Source organism: Pseudorasbora parva, chromosome 22 (genome assembly GCF_024679245.1).
Source record: "Pseudorasbora parva isolate DD20220531a chromosome 22, ASM2467924v1, whole genome shotgun sequence".
Lineage (NCBI taxonomy): Eukaryota > Metazoa > Chordata > Actinopteri > Cypriniformes > Gobionidae > Pseudorasbora > Pseudorasbora parva.
The window spans coordinates 35,043,486-35,070,033 of record NC_090193.1 but is presented as its reverse complement, the minus strand read 5'-3'; the positions used below and the strand labels follow the sequence as shown (position 1 = coordinate 35,070,033).

Genomic DNA, 26,548 nt, shown 5'->3' with positions numbered 1-26,548 from the left:
AGCTACATGGGCCACTACCTTTTAAAGCAGCTTTCTGGAGAGAGAGAGAGAGAGAGAGAGAGAGAGAGAGAGAGAGAGAGAGAGAGAGAGAGAGAGAGAGAGAGAGAGAGAGAGAGAGAGAGAGAGAGAGAGAGAGAGAGAGAGAGAGAGAGAGAGAGAGGAGAGAGAGAGAGAGAGATTAGATAGATAGATAGATAGATAGATAGATAGATAGATAGATAGATAGATAGATAGATAGATAGATAGATAGATAGATAGATAGATAGATAGATAGATAGATAGAAAGATACACACAGTGGGTAAGGAAAGTAGTATTCAGACCCCCTTAAATTGTTCACTCTTTGTTATATTGCAGCTATTTGATAAAATCATGTAAGTTAATTTTTTTTCAAGTTCATTGTTGACATTTTTGCAAATGTATTTTAAAAAAAAACTGAAATATCACATGGTCCTGAGTATTCAGACCCTTTGCTCAGTATTTAGTAAAAACATCCTTTTGATCTACTACAGCCATGAGTCTTTTTGGGAAAGATGCAAGAAGTTTTTCACTCCTGGATTTGGGGATCCTCTGCCATTCCTCCTGCAGATCCTCTCCAGTTCTGTTAGGTTGGATGGTAAACTTTGGTGGACATCCATTTGCAGGTCTCTCCAGAGATGCTCAATTGGGTTTAAGTCAGGGCTCTGGCTGGGCCATTCAAGAATAGCCACAGCACTCTGGTGAAGGTTTTCGTCCAGGATATCCCTGTACTTGGCCACATTTATCTTTCCCTCGATTGCAACCAGTCGTCCTGTCCCTGCAGCTGAAAAAAAAAAACACAGCATGATGCTGCCACCACCATACTTCACTGTTGGGACTGTATTGGACAGGTGATATTTTTCTCCACACATACCGCTTAGAATTGAGGCCAAAAAGTTCTATATTGGTCTCATCAGACCAGAGAATCTTATTTCTCACCATCTTGGTGTCCTTTAGGTGTTTTTTTAACAAACTTCTATGTGTCTTGCACTGAGGAAAGGCTTCCGTCGGGCCATTCTGCCATAAAGCCCCGACTGGTGAAAGGTTGACTTTCTAAAACCCGACTGCATCTCTGGAGTTCATCCACAGTGATCTTTGGGTCTTTACCTCTATCACCAAGGCTCTTCTCCCCCGATAGCTCAGTTTGGCCGGACGGCCAGCTCTAGGAAGGGTTCTGGTCGTCCCAAACGTCTTCCATTTAAGGAATATGGAGGTCACTGTGCTCTTAGGAACCTTAAGTACAGCAGATTTTTTTTGTCACCGTGGTCAGATCTGTGCCTTAGCACAGTTCTGTCTCTGAGCTCTTCAGGCAGTTCCTTTGACCTCATGATTGTCATTTGCTCTGACATGCACTGTGAGCTGTAAGGTCTATAGACAGGTGTGTGGCTTTCCTAATCAAGTCCAATCAGTATAATCAAACACAGCTGGACTCAAATAAAGGTGTAGAACCATCTCAAGGATGATCAGAAGAAATGGACAGCATCTGAGTTAAATATATGAGCGTCACAGCAAAGGGTGAACAGTTAGGACCATGTGATTTTTCAGTTTTCCTTTTTAATAAATCTGCAAAAATGTCAACAATTCAGCGTTTCTCTGTTAAAATGGGGTGCTGTGTGTACATTAATGAGAAAAAGATTAACTTAAATGATTTTAGCAAACTTTTAACTGGGGTCATTTGTATACATTTATTTGTCTTTTGGATTATATGTAAACATATATCAAATATATTTTTCAGGAATCAGGACAGTACTAAATTTAAAAAAAATGCATTTTGTATGATGTTTGCAATGACAAAAGAGCAAAAAAAAATTATCTTCCATTCGGAAAAGGTTTTGATCATTTATACACTAGTGCTGTGAGCCTCTGCATATGTGTCTTCGCAATCAATCTTGTAAACATGAATGGTGGAAGGAGTTGGCAACTCTCAAGCAACCATCATTATTCTAATGCTGTTTGTGTGTTATTGGCTGCGATTGTGCTTTTTGGCAGATTAGGTTGACTGGGAAATGTAAATAATGTGCCAAATTAACATTCTACATCTGTGAAACACAGAAAGCTGCTCAAATCTAACTTCCTTTTCAAAGCAATTAAAGTGTTCTAGCTCAGTAATTTTTGAAGAAATGGTCCTTGCATTTATTACGGCAAGCTACTGGCTTAGTTATTAGACATATATTAGATCCCGCAAATGGAAAACAGTCTGTCAACTCTAATCGACAGGCAAGCAGGCTCTAATCTGCAGGAAAGTCCTTTATTTTTATTTCCTCTTTAGACGCTTAGGAAAACCCGTCCAACAAAACGGTTTCAAATCATATTCTGTATAAGCTTGTTAATTTTCTTTCACTCGTTGTATAAATCTGATTTATTATGTCAGATTTAAAAAATAACAGTGTTAATGGTGAATTGTGTGTAATTTATTCAAAGCTGAAATATCTAGTTTAATGTACAAACTATACATAAGACATTATTAGAATGACATCTTGCAAATTACTGCTAGTGGTGCAGATATCACACACGTCACCTTTAATATTTTGCACTTTATTACTGGTATTTGTTTGTGTCCGCTTTGTTTCATAGGAATTTGGTTGAAATCAGAGGACACCGTACCCTTGAAGACCAAGCGTGCAGACTTTTCCGCAGCCATAGTGCGAGGCAGAATGATCGTGGCGGGAGGTCTAGGTATGGAAGTTGCACCATAATATATTTATCTACTGCACAGTTGCTGTCACGGTTGGTGTCATCCAAACATCTGCTCTCCTCTCACAGGCCATCAGCCATCAGTGCTGGACACCGTTGAAGCCTTCCATCCCGAAAAAAGAAAATGGGAAAGGCTGTCGCCCATGTCCACGCCGCGTTGCTCTGCCTCGAGCATCGTGATCCGTGATCGCCTACTGGTTGTGGGAGGTGTCAATCAAGTCCCAAGCTCCGCCCATGAGATTCTATACGTAAAAGAGGAGGAGATTCTTTAACCACAGACCATTTACACTTCAGAAAAAGTTGCCTTCAATGATCAAGTAAACACACATTTTCACACTAAAGGTGCGGTCACCTTTACCATTGCTCTGCGAAATTTCACAAGTCCACTCGTTGCAAATTCGCTCGTGTGTGTTAGTCAAGCGGATTCGCCACGCTGACCAACAGTGATTCATACATGTCTAAAATATATTCTACGCCAGTGTTTCCCAGCCCTGTTCCTGGAGGCACACCAACAGTACACATTTTCAGCTGCATTTAGAGTTCCCATGAAATCAAAATGGAAGTTTTTGGGCTTTTAGTATGTATATGTTAGCCTAACTCTTATCACAATTCACATTTAGAAGATATAAACTTTCAAAATGGATATGGATCAATGATTTTGATGATCACTCTGCACTTCAGCTTCTCATACATTTTTCTGTCCAATCAAATGCTCTCTGGAATCTGAAGCATCCCGCCCGAATTCTGCACAGAATGCTATATATTATGCTATATTTTAAAAGGAGATTAGGAGAAGATACAGTTAGAGATTGGAGGAAACTGCAGCTTTATTGAGCTCAATGGCTCCAGCCGAGCTATGATATAAACAAAATTGGACCGCCCTAAGCCCAATTGTTTTATTATTTACATTTTTTCCCCTTATGGATTTGTTTTACGTCCCATTCTATAGGCCTGTATGTATTCTTGAGCTGTTGGAGAAAATAAAAAAACGTACATTTTTACGCAAACGAAAATTATAAAAATGCAATAAGCTACAACAGCTTAAGGTAGCTACTTAAAGTATTCTGTGGTTAATGTCAAAATTATTTTGCTGTGACATCACAATTCATGTTGCATTGTGGTCTTTGGATCTGCCTGAAGTGTTTATTAGCTGCGTCCCCATTCAGAGGCTGCATCCTTCAAAGGAGGCGGAGTTCAAAGGACACACCTTCGAAGGTTGGAATAACTGTTGTTAAATGGGACGGTCTAGCCTATGGAGCTTGTTCTTGTCACCTAGCAACTGGTGCAGCTGCCTTTGATGAGTGACAGTACTGTTTTTACTAGACTTTTTTGAAAGTTATACTTTACTGTCCGAAAACAAAATAGGATTCACAAACTGTCTAAATATGTTCACCATGGGCCATTTCTGTATAAAATAAAGAATATAAACTATATATGAATCGCATCTTAGTAAGATATGTCAACATTTTACATTTGTATCACTACATATTTGATTAAGATGAAACCCAACACTTTGAAACGTCAACACTATGAACTGTAATTCGTCAGTTTCTCTCAAAAAAGTCCTGTCTTCACTAGTGCAATGAATTCTGGAGTAGGCAAGGCCACGAAGGATTCATCTGTTGTATCCTCCATCATGCGAAACGACAGCCGCATTCGAAGGAGCCTTTGAATTGGGACAGCCGTTATCCACAGCAATTGGCCTTTGAAGGATGCAGCATCTGAATTAGGATGCAGAAATGGAGTAGATTTGCTCCATCGGTCAAAATCAAGGGGTCGAGGGTCTGTCCAAATACACCGTCCTCGCCTGAGGATTCCCAAGAGGGGAAGTACTAAGTGAAGTTTACAAGTATATGTCTAAAAGTGGAGTTGAACGTAGACCAAGACCAGAAATAGATGGGTCAGATAATGGAAACAACCATAATGTGTACTTTTGGTGTGTCTTCCGGAACAGGGTTCGGAAAAAGTAAAAAAATTAAAATAATAATAATAATAGAGGAGGCATAGAGCAGGGGTTCTCAACTCTGGCCCTCAAGATCCACTTGGAGTTTAACTCCAATCTTGATCAAACTCACCTGCCTATAACTTTCTAGGGCTGAATCCAAAATCGCCCCCTAAACACTCAATCACTACTACATACGTTAGTCCACTAATACAGCTAGGTTAAAAGGAGTGAATGAAAACAAGTGAGCAATTTGGACAGCCGTTGATTGTACATTGGTTATTGCAGTCCAATGTGGGATTGAATGAGTGCACTTAATAACATCCACTATGGTTTCGGACACTGCATTATATGGCTGTCCCTTCAAATAGTGCCCTACTTATAGGGGGCGATTTTGGACCTTGATTAGCTTGTTTGGGTATCTTGGAGGTGTGTAGGGTTGGAGCCAAGCACAGCAGGAAAGTGGACTTTGAGGACCAGAGTTAAGTACCCCTGCCATAGAGTTTCCTTCAAACGTCTGTCTTAATCCACATTCAGGTAGCTAGCTATAAATACGTCAACAGTTTAAAGGTAAAATGTGAAATTTTAGCACCCCTATCACAAGATTCTATTCTATGAATGTCAAAAATGATGGTTACACTTATGCCTAATATAGCGCGCCTTGTGGCAATGCTGAGAATGCTGTCATATTTCCTAATGCAATCATGCATGAAATCAAACTACAGTTGGTGTTTACAGTACGTACTTATGTAGAGTATGTTTCAGGCTTAATGTCAGCACAAAAAGGTTCTTGAATGCTAGACTGTTCAAACGAATAAGCTACACTATCTGACAAGGAATAACTAAGCACATTTTAGGGAACAACATGTATTTTAGTTCCACAAAGCTCGCTGTTAATGCCATTTTTACAAGATGCACAGCAACGACAATCTGCCTCCTAATGCCAACAGCACCAAACACCCACCGAACGAGCTAAGCCAACAACATATGCACAAACACAGCCACACACTCTTTAGAAACTGAATAATTACGTGTTTGAAATAGAAACCGATTTAGCAGTCTCCCTATAACGGTGTCTTGAGGTATTTTTAGGGTATTTACAGGGTTGCTAATTAAGCTACTGCTATTTTTAGCATGATGATCTAGTAATACAGCAGAGGTCCTATTAATAGAGTGATATTCATTGTGCATTAAGTGTGTAGGAGGTGATGTGTGAACAGATTTTGCTGGTTTGTATGGTGAATATTGTTGGTTATTTTTCACTCATTCTGGTCAGTTCCATCCATGTCAAATTGCACTGCTGTAGCACATACATGCAAACCTTTTTCTAAATGTTTACAGGGTCTTCAGCAATTTATAGTAGCTTTATCTTTAAAAAACCCTGAAATGAAAAATTGGGATTTTTTAAAATGTAAAGACAAGCCTTTTGAAATGTTCGATCCCAACTTACTTTCCAATGGGAAAATACATCAAAACAGGACAGTATAACTGGCTTCTACAAATGATTTCATGGGGTTTTTAATGCTACACTAATTTAAAAAAAAAGATATTGAGTGTGTTCACATGCATAGCAATTCAGCTCATTCTAAAATCTAGAAACGTATATGCGAGATTTGAAATGATTGGTTTAAGCACACAGTTTATGACCTTTGGCTGATAAAAACAAAACAAAAAAAATGTATGTGTTTACATGACTTTACATGCTGATGGGTTATGAAGCATAATCAGTGTAAGATTATGCATGTAAACACACTCATTGTCAGTACAGAGTTCAGAGATGCAGTATTTTGAATCGAAATAAAGTTGAAAAGCCTTTAGGGAAGTCATAGCTATGGCCAACATCATTAAACAATGTTTACTTTTTTCTAATATAATGTTTTCACGTGGCCATTTGCTCTCATTTTGTTAGGATAATGTGTCTTTGATGCACATAGCAATAAAATAAAGCACTGTAATAATACATGGTTTTCTACAATTGCTTGTGGTTTTGCCATTAAATGAACTTTGTCTCCAGTATTTTTGCTTCCTTGTTTCTTGGTTCAGTTTCATCATGGTAGCCTGCTCTTATCTAGGGATTGGGGGTGGGGGGATAAACTATTTTCTATTCTCTTTTTATTTAATAATGTCAAATAGTGACTCACTTACTAGAGTCTTGAGCAGGATGGTGGTTGACACAGAATGAGGAGCGACTCTAACCGTGTGGACTCCTGGCCTGAGGTTTATTTGTCTCTATTGATTTCTCTCACCTCTGCAGAGGTGAAATGTGTCTCGCGGTCCTGTCGGCCACGCTCAGACCTGCTGAAACACACTGCAGAGATGCAGTTAAAAAGTGCTGCAGTGGTTTTACACCGTTTATCTACAAAATGAGGCTAGCACTGATGTGTTATTGTGTTTGGAATTCTCTTGGCCTGCTTTCCAGGAAGTAGTAAACAAGTCTTGGCTGTTAGTTTGAACTGGTGTAATATTATATATAATTAACAAATAGCAATATTAGTTATAGGTCAAGTTTGAAATTGTATTTCTCCATACGCTACCTAAAGGGATAGTTCACCCAAAAAAGAAAATTGTCCCCTTCATGTTTCCAAACCTGTAGCCTGCTATGAGTTTCTTCTGTTAAATACAAAAGAAGATATTTTGGCAAACCACAGTTGATGGCAGCCTTTGATTATTTCAATGACTTGATCTTTTAATTTCGTTCAGCAAAATTAACTTTATTTATAGGCTAGCCCATCATTTCATTCATTTGAACAGCTACATATAGCCTATTTTAAAAAAATAAATAAATGAATAATTAAACACGTCCACATTGATCATATTCCAAATAGGAAATAATTATAATGCAGACAGAGATAAACTATAAGAAAAAAAAACAAATATTAGTCTACCTCTCGAGTCCCTGCTAGCCTTATATTTGTCACGTCACGTGACCGATCAACGTTCATGGGCGAGTGTAAAAATAGTTACGCTGCTTTTATGTGCTATCAGAATAATCGTAAATACTAGTTAAGTTTAAAAAAAAAAAAAAAATTTTTTTTTACATGAACTCCCTCTCAAGTCAAAATTTGAATGCGACGAGCTCGTTAGTCGTAACCACGACTTCAGAAGTGGGAGATAGGAAATCTCCGATAACAAATGAAGGCAGCATTAATGAACTGGGATAGTGCAAATGACTATGAATAAAATACATTGTGAGAAAAACTCCTATCTGCAAAGCGAGGCTACTGGTGTGTTATCATCAAGTCTTACTACGTGTACGAATCAATGGTGAACCCTGGAGGTGATGTAAGTTACCTTTTTTGCTTTTTTTCCTTGTCTGACAAAACATAAGAGTAGAGCTACAACGTACGTCATACTGGAACACATACATCTTGCTCATACCTTTTCAAAAGAGCCTGATTTCCAATGGCCAGTTGAAAAGTGCCTAAAAGCCAACACACCACACCAGCCTCACTTTAAAGCCAACTAAGATCATATACTTTTTATTATTAAAACAGAGTGTGAACACTTTGAACGATGCAAAGAATCTTGAATTTGAATCAGTTCATTGTAACGAACCTTCCCGAACGACTCGCTCAAGTGAATCGGATTCTCAACACCAGGTTACTTGGCTGGTAAGGCTGCATTTATACTGTTTGCCACTTGGTGACACTGTTTATCAGTTTATGTATGTTTACAATCACTGAACTTCCTTGCCATACATTATATTATAATGCAGTGTTTTTCAAACCTGTCCTGGAGGCACCCCACCTGCACATTTTGTGTCTCCCTCATTTATCACACCTGAACTCATCAGCTCATTAGTAGAGACTGCAAGAACTAAATTTGGTGTCTGATAAGGGAGACAAAATGTGCAGGGTTGGGGTGCCTCCAGGGCAGGTTTGTAAACTGCATTATAATATAGTTTTGGGTTATAATATATCCTAATTAGTCAAAGTTTTGGCATTTCTAGTCTAAGTCTAAGAAGTCTCTAGAAGATCTAAAAATAGCATACGTCATCTAGAATCCTGCATTGAATTAGATTTAATAAGCAAACTTGCAGTGTTCTTTAACAGGAACTAGAGTTTGTCTAAAGAGAATCACTCTCATTTGTGAATAACTTCCTATTCTGGACATGACGGCACCCTGAGGGCATACGAGGTGAAATGTTATGGGGCCGAAGTACCTTTTTAAGATGTGATGCATGCAGTCAAGCTACTCTGTAACCAACCCTTCCTGTGTAAGGTGCCTGGCTCCATCCACCTGGTCAGTATTCTGATCACGTGACCTCGCAGAGCTCAGGACCACTGGGTGACCCGTCGGGAACGGCTTTTGCACCCTGTGCCCGGCTTCAGTGGAGAATTTTCCACATTAGCTGTGTTAAGCTATGTGCGGCACGGCTCTGAATGTATTAAAGCAGAGCTTTAATGATGTTTAGGCATAAGAACAATGGGGTAAAATCTAGAAAAGTCTGTCTAAAGTGGAAAATGCTTACACTCTCCACTAAACTAGCACGATGCAACTCACAAAGAGGAACACATTTTATGATTTATATGCGTTTTTAGAGAACATAATTGCAACAAGCATGGTTTGAAATAACATTGTTATATTTAATAACAAATCCAGAAGTGTAATATAACAATTTTCATTCCTCATATTGAAACAAATAGAACGCATGCTGCTACACGCTGAAGCTCTAAAGTCAGATAATGGGATTTGTGAGCCACGCCGTTTGTGGGTGGAAAGAGCAGGAAGAAAAATTCCACCAAATGCCTTTATCTACCAAGAAGGTGTTTGTCATAATCATGATGTAGGGCTAAATTTGTGAGTGTGAATATAATCTTTAAATCTGGACAGATATGAGATATGGTGTCTGAAAATGGCATATAATAATATTATCATTAGTGGCGCTTGCTATATTTAAGGTTACACATTCAAGTTCATATTAAACTTTAGTGCGTAATTCATCCAGCACCTCATGAAGTGAGATGCCCCAAATTTCACGGATGGTTGAGGAGAGCTGTGCTCTCTCATTACTTTTCTAAACCATTGAACTTATCTTTTAAGTCTGGCAGATGATAAAATGGGGAAAATGGCATTACATTTCTTTGAATGAGTACATATATTTATACCTATACACACTGCCCAGCCAAAAAATAATAATAGCTGTTTGTATTTAAATTGACAAATGCTTAAGAGTCATTGATAATATTATTATTATTATTGCTGTGATTATTATGTTTCTAGCATATTTGGAAACATTTCTTCCAACCCTAATTGATGGAGTGTAGCTTTTTATTCTTAAACAACCACGTATGAATACACATTATGCCCATATCCCAGAATGACCATGTCAAGAGTCATCTGGTTCAGAGTGTGAAGGAATGATTGTGAGGGAGCATAAAGGATCGTTTTCACACGTGAATTGGAACCCGTGAGTCCAGACCTTAAATTCATTGAAAGTCTTTGGGATGTTCTGGAGGAGACTTTACAGAGTGCTGGACTCTTGCATTGTTAATACAAGATCTTGACCAAAAATGCATGCATCTTTTGATGTAAATAAATACTGTGATGTTATTTCCATCAAGAGGTGCATACATTTTTGGTCAAGATAACACTCCATCAGAAATGTTGCCAAACATATAACATGCTAGAAATAAAATCCAGTCAGCTGCTGTGTTCGAAATCGCCCCCTCATTCACTATTCCCTGCATCACTTTACTAATATAGTGCACTTAAGGGAGTGAATGAAAACGAGTTATGAGCATACTACATACAAAGGCTACATACACACAGTGGGGGGGGAAGTATTTAGTCAGCCACCAATTGTGCAAGTTCTCCCACTTAAAAAGATGAGAGAGAGGGATGAAATTTTCATCATAGGTACACTTCAACTGTAAGAGACTATCTAGAAAATCTTTAAAGAATTTATTTGCAAATTATGGTGGAAAATAAGTATTTGGTGAATAACAAAAGTTCATCTCAATACTTTGTTATATACCCTTTGTTACCCTCCAGGACCTTGAAATGCTTCTTACGAAGCCACTCCTTTGTTGCCCGGGCAGTGTGTTTGGGATCATTGTCATGCTGAAAGACCCAGCCACATTTCATCTTCAATGCCCTTGCTGATGGAAGGGGCTTTTTATAAATTTTTTCCTTTACACGGATCAGTCATCCTGGTCCCTTTGAAGAAAAACAGCCCCAAAACAGGATGTTTCCACCCCCATGCTTCACAGTAGGTATTACTAGGTATTTATTTAAATTCAAATTATAAAAGTAAAAGTCTGCTTTAGAAGGCCTTTATTAACTCTCAGAGCATTGTGGATTACTATTATAATAAATGGATGTACTTTTTTGGTGCTATCCCTTGAAGGGTTAGTTCACCCAAAATGTGATTTTCTTTCATTAATGACTCACTCCAATGTCGTTCCACACCCGTAAGACCTCCGTTCATCCTCGGAACACAGTTTAAGATATTTTAGATTTAGTCCGAGGGCTTTCTGTCCTTTGAATGTAAGTGTATGCCCACTTGCTGTCTACGTCCAGAAGGTAATGAAAACATCATCAAAGTAGTCCATATGTGACATCAGTTGGTTAGTTAGACTCTTTTAAAGCGTCGACAATACATTTTAGTCCAAAAATAACAAAAAATACGACTTTATTCAGTATTGTCTTCTCTTCCGTGTTCCTCAAATAAAGATTTAAACGGTCATTTCAGCGTGTCAATCTGCTGAAATCATGTGACATTGGTGATATGAATTACGAATCAATCTGCTGATTCACGACTGTTTTAATCTTTATTTGAGGTTTGAAATCAAACGTGGAAGAGAAGACATGCTGAATAATGTGTTTTTTGGGGTTTATTTTGGACTAAAATGTATTGTCGACACTTCAAAAGAGTCTAACCAACTGATGTCACATATGGACTACTTTGATGACGTTTTCATTACCTTCTGGACGTGGACAGCAAGTGGGCATACACTTACATTCAAAGGACAGAAAGGCCTCGGACTAAATGTAAAATATCTTGGATGAACGGAGGTGTTACGGGTGTGGAACGACATTGGGGTGAGTCATTAATGAAAGAAATGTAAATTTTGGGTGAACTAACCCTTTAAGCAACTTTTTTTGACCAGACAAGCACCACGCATTTTTCAGAAGGCTTCCCTGTGCAAAACTCGCCTCATGGTGTTCTAAACAGCTGTATTGTATTTAGTGTCATTTTTAGCATGTTACTATAAAATTAAAATGATTTAATCACCTTAGAGAATATCTTTAGCCTTGAGAATACATTAATTCATACCTTTGTCCTGCTGGGATATTTGCTCTTGCAAAACTGGACATTTATATTTGCTCAGCCTACGCATTGGGGTAGATCTTTGCATGTTCTTATTGACTGGGTAATAACCGAAGGTTTTATTCAAGCTGACATTGTTCTTAGGCTGAACTTGATGACCACAAGGTGACTGTGTGTCCTCGAGTTGCGTAAAAAAGTAAAATTTTACCATGTTAAACAAATTTTCGACTGAGCAGGCTCTCACATTACAAAAAAACATTGTTTTATTATTCTCTTTATTATTATAATTTTACTGTGATTTAAAGTGAGTTTAACTCCTGAGTAAATGACCAAAATTCTTCCCACTGTGATTATTCCAAATGGATAAACAGTTTTTTTCTTGTGGTCTTTTGAGGTAAACAAGGTCAGGAGGTACGTTTCTGCACACGTGTAGCGAGACACCAGAGTTCCCCACGATCAGATAGTGCTTGCAGAAATATGGGCAATGGCTTGTTCTGTTGTCAGGTAAGCAAACCAAACTGTTCATGTTTCCAGTAAGACATGTCACTGAGGCAGAAAGCAGGGCATGTCAGGAAGGCCAACGGGTGTCTATTTTTAAGCCAAATACTATTATTTATTTAAAATGATCACCATGAAACTCATGGTAAAAAACATGATGCGTTAAATACTGTAAGAGCTTGACTTCCTCCAGAAAGGACGTAATGATGGTTAATATATGAGGCTTGTTGTAATGCTCATGCTATATTCCGTTTTACACATCAGTAGCTACGCTTTTTATGTTTGTGTAATTCAAATGACACGGTAACACTTTACAGCAAGGTCTTAATATTTAACACTAGTTAAAGGGATAGTTCACCCAAAAATACAAATACCCACCCTCAAATTGTTGGTAACCTGCATGAACTTTGTTGATGGGCCCCATTTGATTTTCATAGTACTTTCTTTCCCTTCTCCATTGTATGGACGTCAACTGCCATTAGCTGTTTGGTTACCCATATTCTAAAAGGGGTGATGAATTGAGAAATCAACTTAAGCTTTTGATATATAAAAGGTCATGGTAATATTAGAATACCCTATTTCAAGTTTCAGAGCTGAAAACGTCCGTGTTAGTCAAAGAAAAGCTTTTATAGACATCAGGCCCAGAGAACGATCCTGTTCGTAGCTCGACTGACGCAACACGCCTCTACAGAATAATAAGCATGTGTAGTTCAGTAGCCACGCTCACCGACTCATGGAGCCGTTCAGATTGCACTAGCCAGCAGCAATAAACATGCCGACAAATATAGCAAGATATTGTGCTATTCCTGGTTGTGGAAGAACACAGTCGCTACATAAGCTTCATTCGGATCCTAATATTAGGAATGTGTGGTTGATCTGTATTTTTAATGAAGTTCCAGCTCACGTGGGGAAGACATGTTCACTTCATTTCACTGCAGACTCGTTTGTAAACAAATCTCAGGTGGCGCTGGATTTGTAGACATTTTGAGATTAAAACACAACGCTGTGGCTTCTATATTGGATCTGACAGGAATGGTGCAACACACTTATGTGAGTAAAACATGTTTTTTATATGTAATAGTATTGCATTGTTGTTATAGATTGTTTTTCTTATGTGTACGTGTCTAAAAGAACATACCTTTAGCGCGCTGGACTCAGACGCATATGGGCCAGGGCTCGCAAAGCTCAAAGTCCTGATTCAAAGGCCAATGAATCTCATAATATTCTTGACTTGACATATGAAGGCCACGCTCGTGCACGTGTATGTGTGTGCGCGCGGTTCGCTCTTATATCGAACGATCGTGCGGGCAATGTAATACAAAAATAATAGTTCAATCAATCACGGGTGGATGAGAAATAAATAAAGATGTTTACGTTTATGTTTGATAAAGACGTTTACGGGCCCTGTGGTCGAGAAAATCATTCCGAGAAAATATCTTCTTTTGTGAAGAAAGCAGTTCATACAGGTTTGGTCCATCTTGAGGCAAGACCATAACAATGTCTTAGAAAAGAGTTGTTTTTGTTTTTTTCATTGAGAAGGGGGCATTGATCTTTTGGGTTTATTTATAGGAATGCAATTATTAAAAGGGATTTAAGGACATAAAGAAAAATAAATAATTGGCCAATTTCCAGTTCTATTGTAGTTATGAACTATTTTTAAAAATATATATATATTAAATATGTGCACATTAAAATAGTGAATTTCATTTAAAAAATGTTCACTTGATATTACTGTTTGTCTCTGAATGTTTTTATTGTTAAACAGTTATAAAGTGTTGCGTTGAAATTTGCACTAACATTAAGCCTTCTTTAAAATAAACTTCCTTAATTTTATTGGTCAACTCACTCTGATGACCAAGTGACAAGGGCTGTTAGACTGAGGCAGACCAATCCAAAAATGTAACATTTTACTTTTGTCATCCCAGTTACAAACGGAGCAGTGTGTAATCGAGTACAGTAGAGCAGCAGCAAGAATATCAAATATTGGAGGGGACAATTTGTCCTTCTCAATGTCTATGGTGGTGATGGCCTTGACTTGAGCATGAGTAAATGATGACAGAATGTTCATTTTTGGGTAAAATATCCCTTTAATGCATTAAATAGCAATATATTTTTACGGCATTTATTAGCTTTAATGAAAATGATTATATTAATGTTAGTTCACAGCACACTAATGTTAACAAATGCAACGTTTGATCTTAAAAGCCAAGATTAATAAATGCAGTAAAAGTGTTGGGAAATTAATGTTAAGTAATGTAGGAACAACTGAAATCTTATTGTAAACTGTTAGCAATGACCCGATCATTTTCTATTTCGTTTGATCGTAAGTTTGTGTGTGAACTAAGACCCAGAATAAACACATGTAATCTGTAAAATCAATTCTTTCTGTACTTTCAATTCAATTGAAACGTGTGCCATTGTGCAATTTGTGGCATTGGACCTTGCACCAAATGTCATGTTAAATGTGAGGTGTGTTCATCCTGTTCTAAAGTAGAGAAATCACTTACGTAATCATAGTATTTAGACATTAGGCACCACGGTGCATCCAAGGTATTCTTGTTTTTAGTTGCGTTCGCAGTGTTATATATTAAGTGCCATGATATGAGGTATACAATTCACACTCTTTAGCTGCTTTGGTTCTAGGTAAGTACACAATTATACACTTTAGTAACTGACTGTCCAAATCCAAGTGAACATTCCTAAGAGGAAGACAAAACAAGGCACAGCGGACCAATCTGGCAGAGATATCCAGAGCGTTGCCAGGAGAGAGTGGTTGTCATGATGCTGTTGCTATGGATAGGTTTGTTTTGCTGGTTCATCTGTACCTCCGCAAAGAGGGAAAACACTCCATGAAACACTCTGAGCTTTTATAAAGACCATCCACCAGCTGGTTTTAGGTTTAGGTGCATAAGTTTATCACTTGACTGCACAATCAGTGAGCAAAAATTCTAGTTATGAACAATAAGTTGAACTAGGGTTTTTTGGATTGTGACATTACTAAAATGTATAGTTTCAGCTAGAGCTGATGTTACTTCTGTCTCAACAGTAGTTTCACCCTAAACATACAGCTGATATAACCATCTGTTTTGTTATAGAGAATGCTGTGGGTGTGAAAACAACAAGATATAGTGTGATAAACACATCTAAACATGGTGTTCTGAAAATATTTCACTCTGCTTTGCAGAAGTATAGGTTTTGTGCCAAATAAGAGTTTTTCTGCCAAATGTTTTGTGGCCAAGCACATTAAAAAAGAGTGCTATGTGCTATAAACAGAGAAATAAACAACATAAATCTGCACGGATTGTCCATGTGTAGATGAGTATGTTTATTTATTTATTTATTTATTTGTTTATTTATTTATTATTTATTGGTTTATTTATTAAGTGAAGAATCATTAGATTGATCAAAAGTGGCCATTAAGTCATTGACATTGTTGCAAAGTAAAAAGGTGTTCTTTTAAACTTTCTATTCATCAAAGAATATGAAAAAATATGTATCTCAGGTTCTACAAAAATATTAAGCATCAAAACTGTTTTCAACATTGATATAATAAATGTAAATGTTTCTTGAGCAGCGAATCATCTATCAGAATGATTTCTGAATGATCATGTGACACTGAAGACTGGAGTAATGCTGAAAATCAGCTTTGATCACAGAAATACAAAAAATATTTAAAAATAAAACAGTCCTTTTTAATTGGACTGTTTGTACGTTTTCATCCAATACACGAAAAGTGAGCATTTAGTAAGATTTCTTTTTTTAAATCTTACCGACCCCAAACTTTTGATCTACCAGGTCACATTTTCAATCAGCAGTATTTGTTTTATTGTTTTTATATTGTGTATTATGTCAGATCACACCATAATTCAAATCTATAATTATAGGTATAATTCGACCCTTTTTTACTGCCACGCATACAATATGGTTGACTTCAGACATATAATTAATATTCTATTCTATTTATTGATATTCTCTTCTATTCTTGTTATTGAGAATGCATGACAGTGCAGTTAAACTTATTTTTAATAAGTTGTTTACACTATATATACTAAATGGTAAAGATTCTTCCACACCCATATGAGTTGGCAAAACTCAAAATAATTGAGGCAATCATTTACCTCATTTTTAAAGTTAAGAAATTTAAAGTTGCACAGTTTTATTTTGTAATCATTAATTTTAATTGTTCTGAACTTGAAATATTTCAATAAGAAGTTCATACATTTAACTTAAATAATGTAATCTCTAATTTTTTTGTAGTACACTGTAAAAAAAAAGAAAAGTTGACATTACTTAAATTTGTAAGGTAACTTGCTGCACAGCGTTTTTGAGTTCACTCAACTTTTACACAAAGTAGTTCACTCAACTCCAATAACTGTCGCATGTCTCCCAATGTAAGATCTTTTGTTCAGCTGACTGAGTTTTAATATTTTTTATATATTTTATTTTTTTTGGTCACCATAAGGCCTTGTGTCCACCAAAGCGTTTTTAGCCAGATGAAAACGCTAGGCGCTCTGCTGAAAGCGTTTGACAGCGTTTTGGCAGGCAGCGTTTTTTTTCTCATTTGAGAATCTTTGCTTGTTATAAAACGGAAAATCCGAAAGGAAATCCAAACGGAAAATGAAAAAAGTCTTTCTCATTTCACAGGTAGTTTGTTCACTAGGCACTTTTTATGAACTTATGCCTCAGCTCCCCCTAAAAAAAAATATGTGATTAAACTTTAAAACATACGAAACTGGCGCGAGGCTTCGGCTACGGCTTCGTCCCGTCTTTTAGTCTTTGTGTCACTGTGTTCTTCAATCCGCAGCGGTGCCGAGTGACATGGTTTTCAAGCTATTGAACATGAATCTTGAATCTTGCCTAGGGTGCCAGAAAGGCTAGAAACGGCCCTGGTTGGTCCAACAATTGTTGAACCAACTTCTTTTCACTGGTTACTCCAACTTTTTTGCATTTAATTGTCCAGGTAACTAAAACATAATCATTAGCCTAAATTGTGTGAGTTGGATTGTTTACAATGTAGAAACTTTCCTATAGCGTTAGCTAATTCAGTAAATGTCACCTTGTTAATTGGTTACACACTGATTTAGTTGTATTAGCATATCACTGACTGTTGAATGAGAACAGCAATATAATACATTCAACACAAATCAACTCACCACCATGATGGAAACCCCAAACCCAACATAACAGAAACTCTTCTAAATTAGCATAACAAAACATTAAACACTACAACATAATGTTAGTCTTCCACACACACACACACACACACACACACACACACACACACACACACACACACACACACACATACAACCATAATATAACAGTTAATTTTGGCAATTTTTGTCCCTTCTGAGTGTCACTGCAAAGCATGCTGGGAAATAGAAATCCCAGACCAGTTTCAGTTACATTTGAGTTTGTCTAAATTAAAAGAAACAAGTTCATTAAACTCAAAACAAGTAAGCTCTACTCAAGCCAATTAATTATTTTGCACATAAGGGTTTATAGTGCTTGGTTCTTTGGCACTCCGTATTATTTTGGCTTTGTGGAGTTTTGAGTTGGTTACAGGGTTTGATCTTTGATATTCTCTTCTGTTCTCTTGTTGGGAATGCAGTTTAACTTTGACATATTTTACAGTCTCTGTGTCTGCTGTTCCAGTCAGATGTCTTTCATAACCTATAGGTCTTGTTCTAATTAGGCAGTGACCTTTACATTCCATTAGAGCAGTTCAACAAACTCTCACCTTCTGTCAGCTAATGTGGACTTACTGAAATTCACGTGACTGGACCTAATTCGAAACCCACCTCTTTCTTCTGACGGATTGACTTGTTTGTCTGCTTTAGTTGACTCTCATGAGAATAGCATGTGTAGCTGTCATCAGCATTGCTTTCTAATCATACCGCAAGATTCCTGTTAAACAAACGGTGACAGATAATCACACTCAATCACTTCTAGTTTAAAGGCTGTGCACATCTACAGGGAATGTGTAATTCACTCTGTCTACAACCACAAACAATAAATGACATCACAAGTCAGATAACGCTGTCTGACAACACAAAAAAACAGGTTATCTGTGACTGCACGGCGATCCTTTGTTTCTTCTAAACAAATACTTGCTTCAAAATACAGGTCCATATGGTCACTAAAGACAACAGGACAGGGCAGTAAACATATTCACTTTATTAACGTGTTGGTCCCTTACCTGAAGGAGGCAATGATTTCCCATTCAAAATACAAAGGGCTCAGTTTGGATCTCTTATAAACTTATACACACATTAGGTCCCACACAAAGTTATACATTTACATGTTCAGGATTTCAGAAGCAGCTATTTTGGAATTTATGAGAAATATTCTTAGAGCTCTTAGACATTCTTGTTGGAAAGCAGAATAACAAGTCTCAAAGCAACATTTTCTGTCCCCTGAGAAGCACTACTGAGCACCGAGAGCCAGGGGATCTTGTTAGGGGTCAGTTTGTGGATCGTGTTGATGCCTTGGGGTGTACCCATGTTGTGGTGTCCGTGTCCCTGTCGGCTAACTGAGAGCAGCTTTGTGTCATCCTGATAGCTCTCAGAATAAAGCCATGCCTTGTGATTTCATATTTTTTAATTGTTTTCTTTAAAAACTTTTTGATAATTGCACTTTTAAATTATATTCTAAAAGATGCTTCCATGGTTCTTTGAAGCCTTATTATTTTGGCTATAGAGTTCTGAAATTGGTTACAGGGTTCATGCAATGCCTTTTGTTCAGTTTAATAAGTTAAAATGAGGTAAAATAAAACAATTTTATTGTGTTCAATGAACCTAATATATTTAAAACTGAAGTTTATTTAATTTATTTGTTAAAACACACACACACACACACACACACACACACACACACACACACACACACACACACACACACACACATACAGTAGGTACGTAAGTATTCAGACCCCCTTACATTTTTCAGTCTTTGTTATATTGCAGCCATTTGCTCAAATCATTTAAGTTCATTTTTTTTCTCTTTAATGTACACACAGCACCCCATATTGACAGATGAACACAGAACTGTTGATATTTTCTGATTTATTTAAAAAGAAAATCTATCAGCTGTGTTTGATTATACTGATTGGACTTGATTAGGAAAGCCACACACCTGTCTATATAAGACCTTAAAGCTCACAGTTCATGTCAGAATCATTTACATTTACATTTAATCATTTAGCAGACGCTTTTATCCAAAGCGACTTACAAAAAAAGGGAAGAGCAATAGAAGCAACGAAACAAACAAGGCTAACAACATGTTAGAGCTGTAAGAAGTCTCAATTAATTAGCACAGCATACAATATTTATTTTTTATTTTATTTTTTATAGCCATCTACAATAGCCACCTACAACAAAAACTCACGTACGCAAAATACAGAACACTGGATTTTGATAGCCATGATAACAACCCATTAGGACTAAGGCTGTTGCCCCAACTGTTGTCGTTAATGCAGATTCAGTGGCCCAGAATCATGAGGTCAAAGGAACTGCCTGAAGAGCTCAGAGACAGAACTGTGGTAAGGCACAGATCTGGCCAAGGTTACAAAAAATAATTGTGCTGCACTTAAGGTTCCTAAGAGCACAGTGACCTCCATAATCCTTAAATGGAAGACGTTTGGGATGACCAGAACCCTTCCTAGAGCTGGCCGTCCGGCCAAACTGAGCTATCGGGGGAGAAGAGCCTTGGTGAGAGAGGTAAAGTCCCAAAGATCACTGTGGATGAACTCCAGAGATGCAGTCGAGAGATGGGAGAGAGTTTTAAAAAAGTCAACCATCACTGCAGCCCTCCACCAGTCAGGGCTTTATGGCAAAGTGGCCTGACGAAAGCCTCTTAACAGTGCAAGACATATGAAAGTTTGCTAAAAAAATAAAATTAAAATAAAAACACCTGAAGGACTCTAAGATGGTGAGAAATAAGATTCTCTGGTCTGATGAGACCAATATAGAACTTTTTGGCCTTAATTCTAAGCGGTATGTGTGGAGAAAAATATCACCTGTCCAATACAGTCCCAACAGTGAAGTATGGTGGTGGCAGCATCATGCTGTGGGGGTGTTTTTCAGCTGCAGGGACAGGACGACTGTTTGCAATCGAGGGAAAGATGAATGCGGCCAAGTACAGCGATATCCTGGACGAAAACCTTCACCAGAGTGCTCAAGATTGGACCGACGGTTCACCTGCCAACAAGGCAATGACCCTAAGCACACAGCTAAAATAACGAAGGAGTGGCTTCACAAAAACTCCGTGGCTGTTCTTGAATGGCCCAGCCAGAGCCCTGACCTAAAGGGTTAGTTCACCCAAAAATGAAAATTATTTCATTAATCGCACCCTCATGTCATTGGACACCCGTAACACCTTCGTTCATCGTCGGAATAAAAATGAAGATATTTTTGTTGAAAGCTGATGGCTGAGAAAGGCTTTAGAAAGGCCTCCATTGGCATTCAGTACATTTCCACTGACCCACTCACAAGACCCATAAAAGGCACTAAAGACTTCATTACAATAATTTTATGAAGCGACGAGAATAGTTTTTGTGCGCAAAAAAATCTTAATAATGACTTTATCTGCCAAGATATTGTCTTCCGTGTAGGTCTCTGACGTGAACTCACCTGGAACTCATGCGATAGCGGCGCTCCTCCTCTCCCGGCTCATGTATTCGAACGGTGGAGCTGCGTCATATTCTCGCGCATGCGTCGAGTTCACGTCAATAACTTGGTGAATCCAAAAAAGGACTCATGGCTGTATTAGAATTAAACAGTGCTTCTACTAAATACTGAGCAAGGGGTCTGAATACTTAGGACCATGTGATATTTCAGTTTTTCTTTTTTAATAAATCTGCAAAAATGTCAACAATTCTGTGTTTTTCTGTCAATATGGGGTGCTGTGTGTAATGAGAAAAAAATTAACTTAAATGGTTTTAGCAAATAGTTGACGAAGAGTGAAAAATGTAAAGAGGTCTGTATATATATATATATATATATATATATATATATATATATATATATATATATATATATATATATATATATATATATATATATATAAGCCTATATATAATTTTTTATTTTTTTACATTCTACAATTTCTTTTTACTGAAAATCCCTACATTTACTCTGACCACAAACTACAGATCCATTGCCTATAGTTATGTAAAATAAAAAAATAAAAAATTACATACACACACACACACACACACATACGTGTGTGTGCGTGTGTATATTTGTATTTTTTATTTGTATTTTTTTTACAATGGATTTGTTTTCTAATTGTAAAAACACCTGTGTGTATAGGCTGTGCATGGAGTGACATAAACTTTTTCTTATTTTTTCATTATTGTGTATAATGGTGAATTAAATAGCTTATAATTGATTTTCCAATTAAATGGTTTAATTTAAGTTTGACAATGTTTTCTTTTAGACTGTATTTGGACCAACTCAATTACATTTCATTGCATGAATTTATATTTTATGAGTTTTTATGAGATCAAAAGTTTTAATTTTCTATTGTAAGTTCTTTAAGTCAATGTTTTTGTTTCAACATATATAAAACATCACACTGTAAAAAACAATGTTGCTACCTTACATTTTAGTACAATTAACTTGGATGTTTAAGTAATTTCAATTAAGTGATGTAATTTAAATTGCATTAAACTGACACAAAACATTAGTTGACTCTTGCAAAAGTTGCACTTATTTTAAAGTAATGCATAAACATGTTGTCATAACTTATCATATTTTTATCATATTTTTGATTATATTGATCAAAAAAATCGTTTTTACATTGCTTTAACTAAATTTACAACTTTTTATAACAATTTTATTCTCAACTTTCTCCTTTAAAGTGAATTAAATGTTTATTTTATTTATTTATTTATTTATTTATTTATTTATTTATTTATTTGCAATAACTGAATATAAATATTATATAACGTTACAGTTTCCTTTAGCATGAAGATTAATTCATACTGATTAAACAGGTGTTTATGGTGCAGTGAATATATTACAGCCTTCGGAAACAGTTTCAGGAAGACAGACATATTTATTTTCAATGATTATCCAGCGTGTTGTTAAATTAAAATCAACGGCGCTTCCTGATTCTTGTAAGTTGTGAATGAACACATATTAACGCACACACGCGAACTCTTCCTGCCCTACTATGGCGAAGCCTTCTCTCATGAATGTTAATTATATAACGTGACGCCCAGGTTTCTGATTGGTTGAAAATAAGACTGCTCTAGTTTGTTCGCGAATGAGCGAATCCTGCTAGGCCCGAAGGATTGGGTTCATGAATAATAATTACGTTGCTTGACTGAACGCTTCGAAATGGTTACCAAGCAACGCCAATGCGATCTATTTAGATATTCATGAGCTAAGCGTTTTCCATAGTAGGATTCGTATATTTCCCGCCTAGCGACTTCCTCCTGTCATATAGATGCGCAGGAACGAGCGCGTGTCAAATGGAACAATGTAACGGATCGGAGTTGACAGCCTCAGTCGAGAGGTTACTGATTAATCTCAGTCCGGCTCCATAACCATAGATAAGGGCACGAGATCCGCCTGAATGACAGGAGAATGACAGCAGATCCGCATTGTCTTCATTTCAAGGTAGGCACCAGAGGTGACTAAATTAATCACCTGCGTCTTTTTAATATCAAATTGTTTCCTGATATGACAAATAAATCTGTTTAATAGTTATTTATTAATTTTCCGACATATATGCGAAGAACACTGAAGAAGCTCTATTCAAAATAATGTGCTTAAAAACCACGCGATGTCATTTAGGAATGGTCTAATATAGCCTACATTGTTTAAATCTTTACAACGATCCGTTTTTTTAAATTATTATTCCAATTAGAGCATAAAAGGTTTTACATCCTAGCAAAAGTTTCACAAAGAACTTAATTCTATAGTTTATCTTCAGAAAGCCATCTGTAAATCTCAGACCACTCGTCGTATTTTTTTTTTTTTTTTTTTTGGAGAAAGTTTTCTCAAGAACCGTTAGCCTATAGATGTTGTTGGGGTTTACTTTGGGTTCCTGCTGAACTTTTAAGTGCTCGACAGAACAGAACAAGTGCCAGATAGGCTACTGTTACACAAGTTTCTACTGTTTTGCCCTGGAAAAAAAAGCAATTGTTTTCGGCACGTTGTTCCTATTGGTATACAGTTTAGAATAGGCCTTAGTCTTAAATTAATGGAATACACTTTCTTTACCGAAGAAGGATATACGTGTGAAGTACCACCGAGCCGTGTTAATTTACGTCGTCCCATGCTGCGCTGGATTTGATCGGACTACTAAGTAGGGATTTTGTTTCAGTGCGGAGGTAATGAGCAAATTGTTGTTGGCTCGTATACTCTCTTCTTTTCTGCCGTGCCGAGAAGACGTTTCTGGGTGCTTGTTTCTCTCGAGAATAGCACAGAATGTTTCGTCATGTTTTGAAGTATATCACGTCATAGTCAGTTTATGGAGTTTTCACGTCCGGTGGAAAGTGAGTGCCGTCATACTTACTGTGACGTGTTTTTCTTTGAAACGGCATAAACCGGTTTTAAATGGGTTCTCTATCTGTCTGAATGTTCTATCTATCTATCTATCTATCTATCTATCTATCTATCTATCTATCTATCTATCTATCTATCTATCTATCTATCTATCTATCTATCTATCTATCTATCTATCTATCTATCTATCTATCTATCTGTCTGTCTGTCTGTCTGTCTGTCTGTCTGTCTGTCTGTCTGTCTGTCTGTCTACTGTGAAGTTTCATGATGTCACAGCCTAATCTTGAAAACATTTTATAATTTGTCATTTCTTATTTCTTTAGGGGGGTTCAGAATTTTAGATTGAGTCATTAAATTCAAAGTGGAAAAAGAAAAACGTCTTTACTCATGTTTAATTTAAAATGAAGGCAGCTATTAAACTTAAGTTAGGTTGATAGATTCAGTATAGCCTATCTATCTGAAATTGTACAGGGATTTCTGAACCAAACTGAACAAAGTAGATTTTTAAAGTTCAAATCCTTTATAAAGATGTAATAGATGTCATTCCCTTTGGCAGGTGACAAGTCGACCTTATCAGACTAAGGCATTTCAGTGAGTAACAGTACCCTGGCTCCAGAGACCTTTAAATACATTTCAAAAAACTATTTACCACGTGGTGTAAAGTGAGACGCCTCCCGCCTTTCAACTGCCCAGAGCTGGTTGGAAAGTTTTAGCCAAGTGCCTTCAAGAGACACAAGCACTGGACGTTCATTAGGATCCTCAGAACCCGCATTCATTTTTGTGACATTTTGCATTTATGGGACATCAGCTTCGTCCCTTTTGTGAAGAATAACTCACTTGGAGAAAAAAAAAAAATTTGCACACAGACTAACATGCAGCTTTCTGTTGTTATGTCCTAAAGGAAAATTAGCTTTGAATGGGGAACATAATTTGCATGCTACCCAAGTTCAGGCAGGATCTTACACAAGCCTGGAGACGGGGAACACACCTGCCTCTCTTCCTCGACCTGTAGACTAATTCATCTGCACCAGCCGTCTTTAATGGGATAAACTATCTCCAGAGATCAGGTGAACGGCTGATCTAAACTCAAGTAAGACCTTCAAGCTTCTTAATTTCTTCTTAATTGACATTTTTCATCCCAAGGCCTCCGCATGGTACTCTGGTCGAAAGATCAAGACAAACTGTCCGACATGTCCACTGGGACGGAAAGGATAGAGATGAAGAAGGAGGGAGCGCCGCCGGCGTACCACCACTCCAATGGGTCTGTCCATCCGGTAATACTACCGGACAACCCCGAGGAGGTGCCGCAGACTCCCGGGGAGTATGAACTCACAGAGGTGACCTCCTTACCGGACCACGGTGATCAGGAGAACGAGCGGCCGGACATGGTGGTCCTCGACTGTCGGGCCAACGCAAAGGGCCAGAGGGAAGAGGACGCGCTCCTGGAGAACGCCAGCCAAAGCAATGAGAGTGATGACACTAGTACGGACCAAATCCCGGTGCCGCCGGCTCCGCTGAAGGAAACGTCCTTCTCTATTGGACTCCAGGTTTTGTTCCCTTTCCTGCTGGCAGGGTTTGGGACAGTTGCAGCTGGCATGGTTCTGGACATTGTTCAGGTGAGTGAAACCAAATTTTGGACAATTTTCCATAGTGTTCATTTTGGCGATTGTCAAATTAAAAAAGATTCTGGAAAAAAATATGTGGGGAAAAAATCCAGTATTGGAGTAATCTATTCTGGAACATGTATTTTTATTCAAAATATTGAATATTGTATTCATTGCTTATCTTATTTATTTAAAAAAAAAGCACTATATCAAAGGCTGACATATACAAATGTCAAAAGTAAAAACCAATTGCGACTTGTGAGGTTTTGCATGCTTGTAATGCCACTGCCAGAAAGCCATCAGTCAAAGTCTTTCAAATGAGCATGTCCTGTGCTCTTCACATGTGGGTTGCTCGCAACAGGTTCTTTCCAAATAAGCAGTGAACATGTGCTGCTCCATGCTGAGGGTTTCCCTGGCCCCTAACAGCACGTGGAACGGTCTAATGGTGTTGATTATCATGTACAGAATGTGTACAGTGTGTAAATAATAAGGTCTATTTTCCAGCAGCGATAGATAGATCGATTTCCAGTTGGCTCACTGCAGTCATGCATGTGCATGTTTTTACGGTTGGTCTGTTTAAAAATAAGCACATCTCGGCTAACATGTTGTATATTTTTTTAAGATCTGTCTAATAAAGTTAAAGTCAGCTGTCCCCACTTTGAAACCGTATGGACCGCACTGTGCGATACCAGTCTATTTTTATTCAAAGTACAAAAACACAAGTTTTAAAAAGAAATGTGTATCCCATGATACAGTTTAAGTAATTGTTTCTTTAGTAGATCCGCTCTGATAGATCATGATCTACATTAGTACAGTAAGCAACAAGTTAAGTGTCTTTAGTGGCAGTCATATCACTTTTTCAAACCTTTTTTTACTAAAATAACTCTTGGTTGGTTGGTACTACCTACTGAAAATGCAGTACTCTACAGATAGACATATGACTTTACACTGAGTACTGTGGGTGGATGAATAGTTATGACGGTTATGAGGTTATGGTTAAGAATG

The 26,548-nt window shown here is 37.4% G+C and overlaps 2 protein-coding genes across 7 annotated transcripts in view; both read left to right on the top strand.

Moving 5' to 3' along the window:
* The window catches only part of klhdc8a (kelch domain containing 8A), a 31,816-nt gene extending 25,151 nt beyond the window's left edge, over positions 1-6,665 (top strand). For all 3 annotated transcript variants that reach the window (XM_067431610.1, XM_067431612.1, XM_067431611.1), the window contains exons 5-6: positions 2,591-2,692; positions 2,780-6,665. In XM_067431610.1, coding sequence (XP_067287711.1) covers positions 2,591-2,692; positions 2,780-2,982 — 305 coding nt within the window. In that variant the 3' untranslated portion in view covers positions 2,983-6,665. The remainder of the gene's footprint in view (positions 1-2,590; positions 2,693-2,779) is intronic.
* Positions 6,666-22,891: 16,226 nt separating this feature from the next.
* slc41a1 (solute carrier family 41 member 1) overlaps positions 22,892-26,548 on the top strand; it is a 30,775-nt gene continuing 27,118 nt past the window's right edge. Inside the window, exons 1-3 of one of the 4 annotated variants that reach the window (XM_067431985.1) lie at positions 22,892-23,048; positions 24,841-25,006; positions 25,083-25,555. In XM_067431985.1, the coding sequence (XP_067288086.1) occupies positions 25,091-25,555 (465 nt within the window). In that variant the 5' untranslated portion in view covers positions 22,892-23,048; positions 24,841-25,006; positions 25,083-25,090. Of the gene's footprint in view, positions 23,049-24,495; positions 25,556-26,548 lie in introns of all 4 variants that reach the window. The other 3 variants (XM_067431987.1, XM_067431986.1, XM_067431988.1) reach the window with 3 other exon arrangements.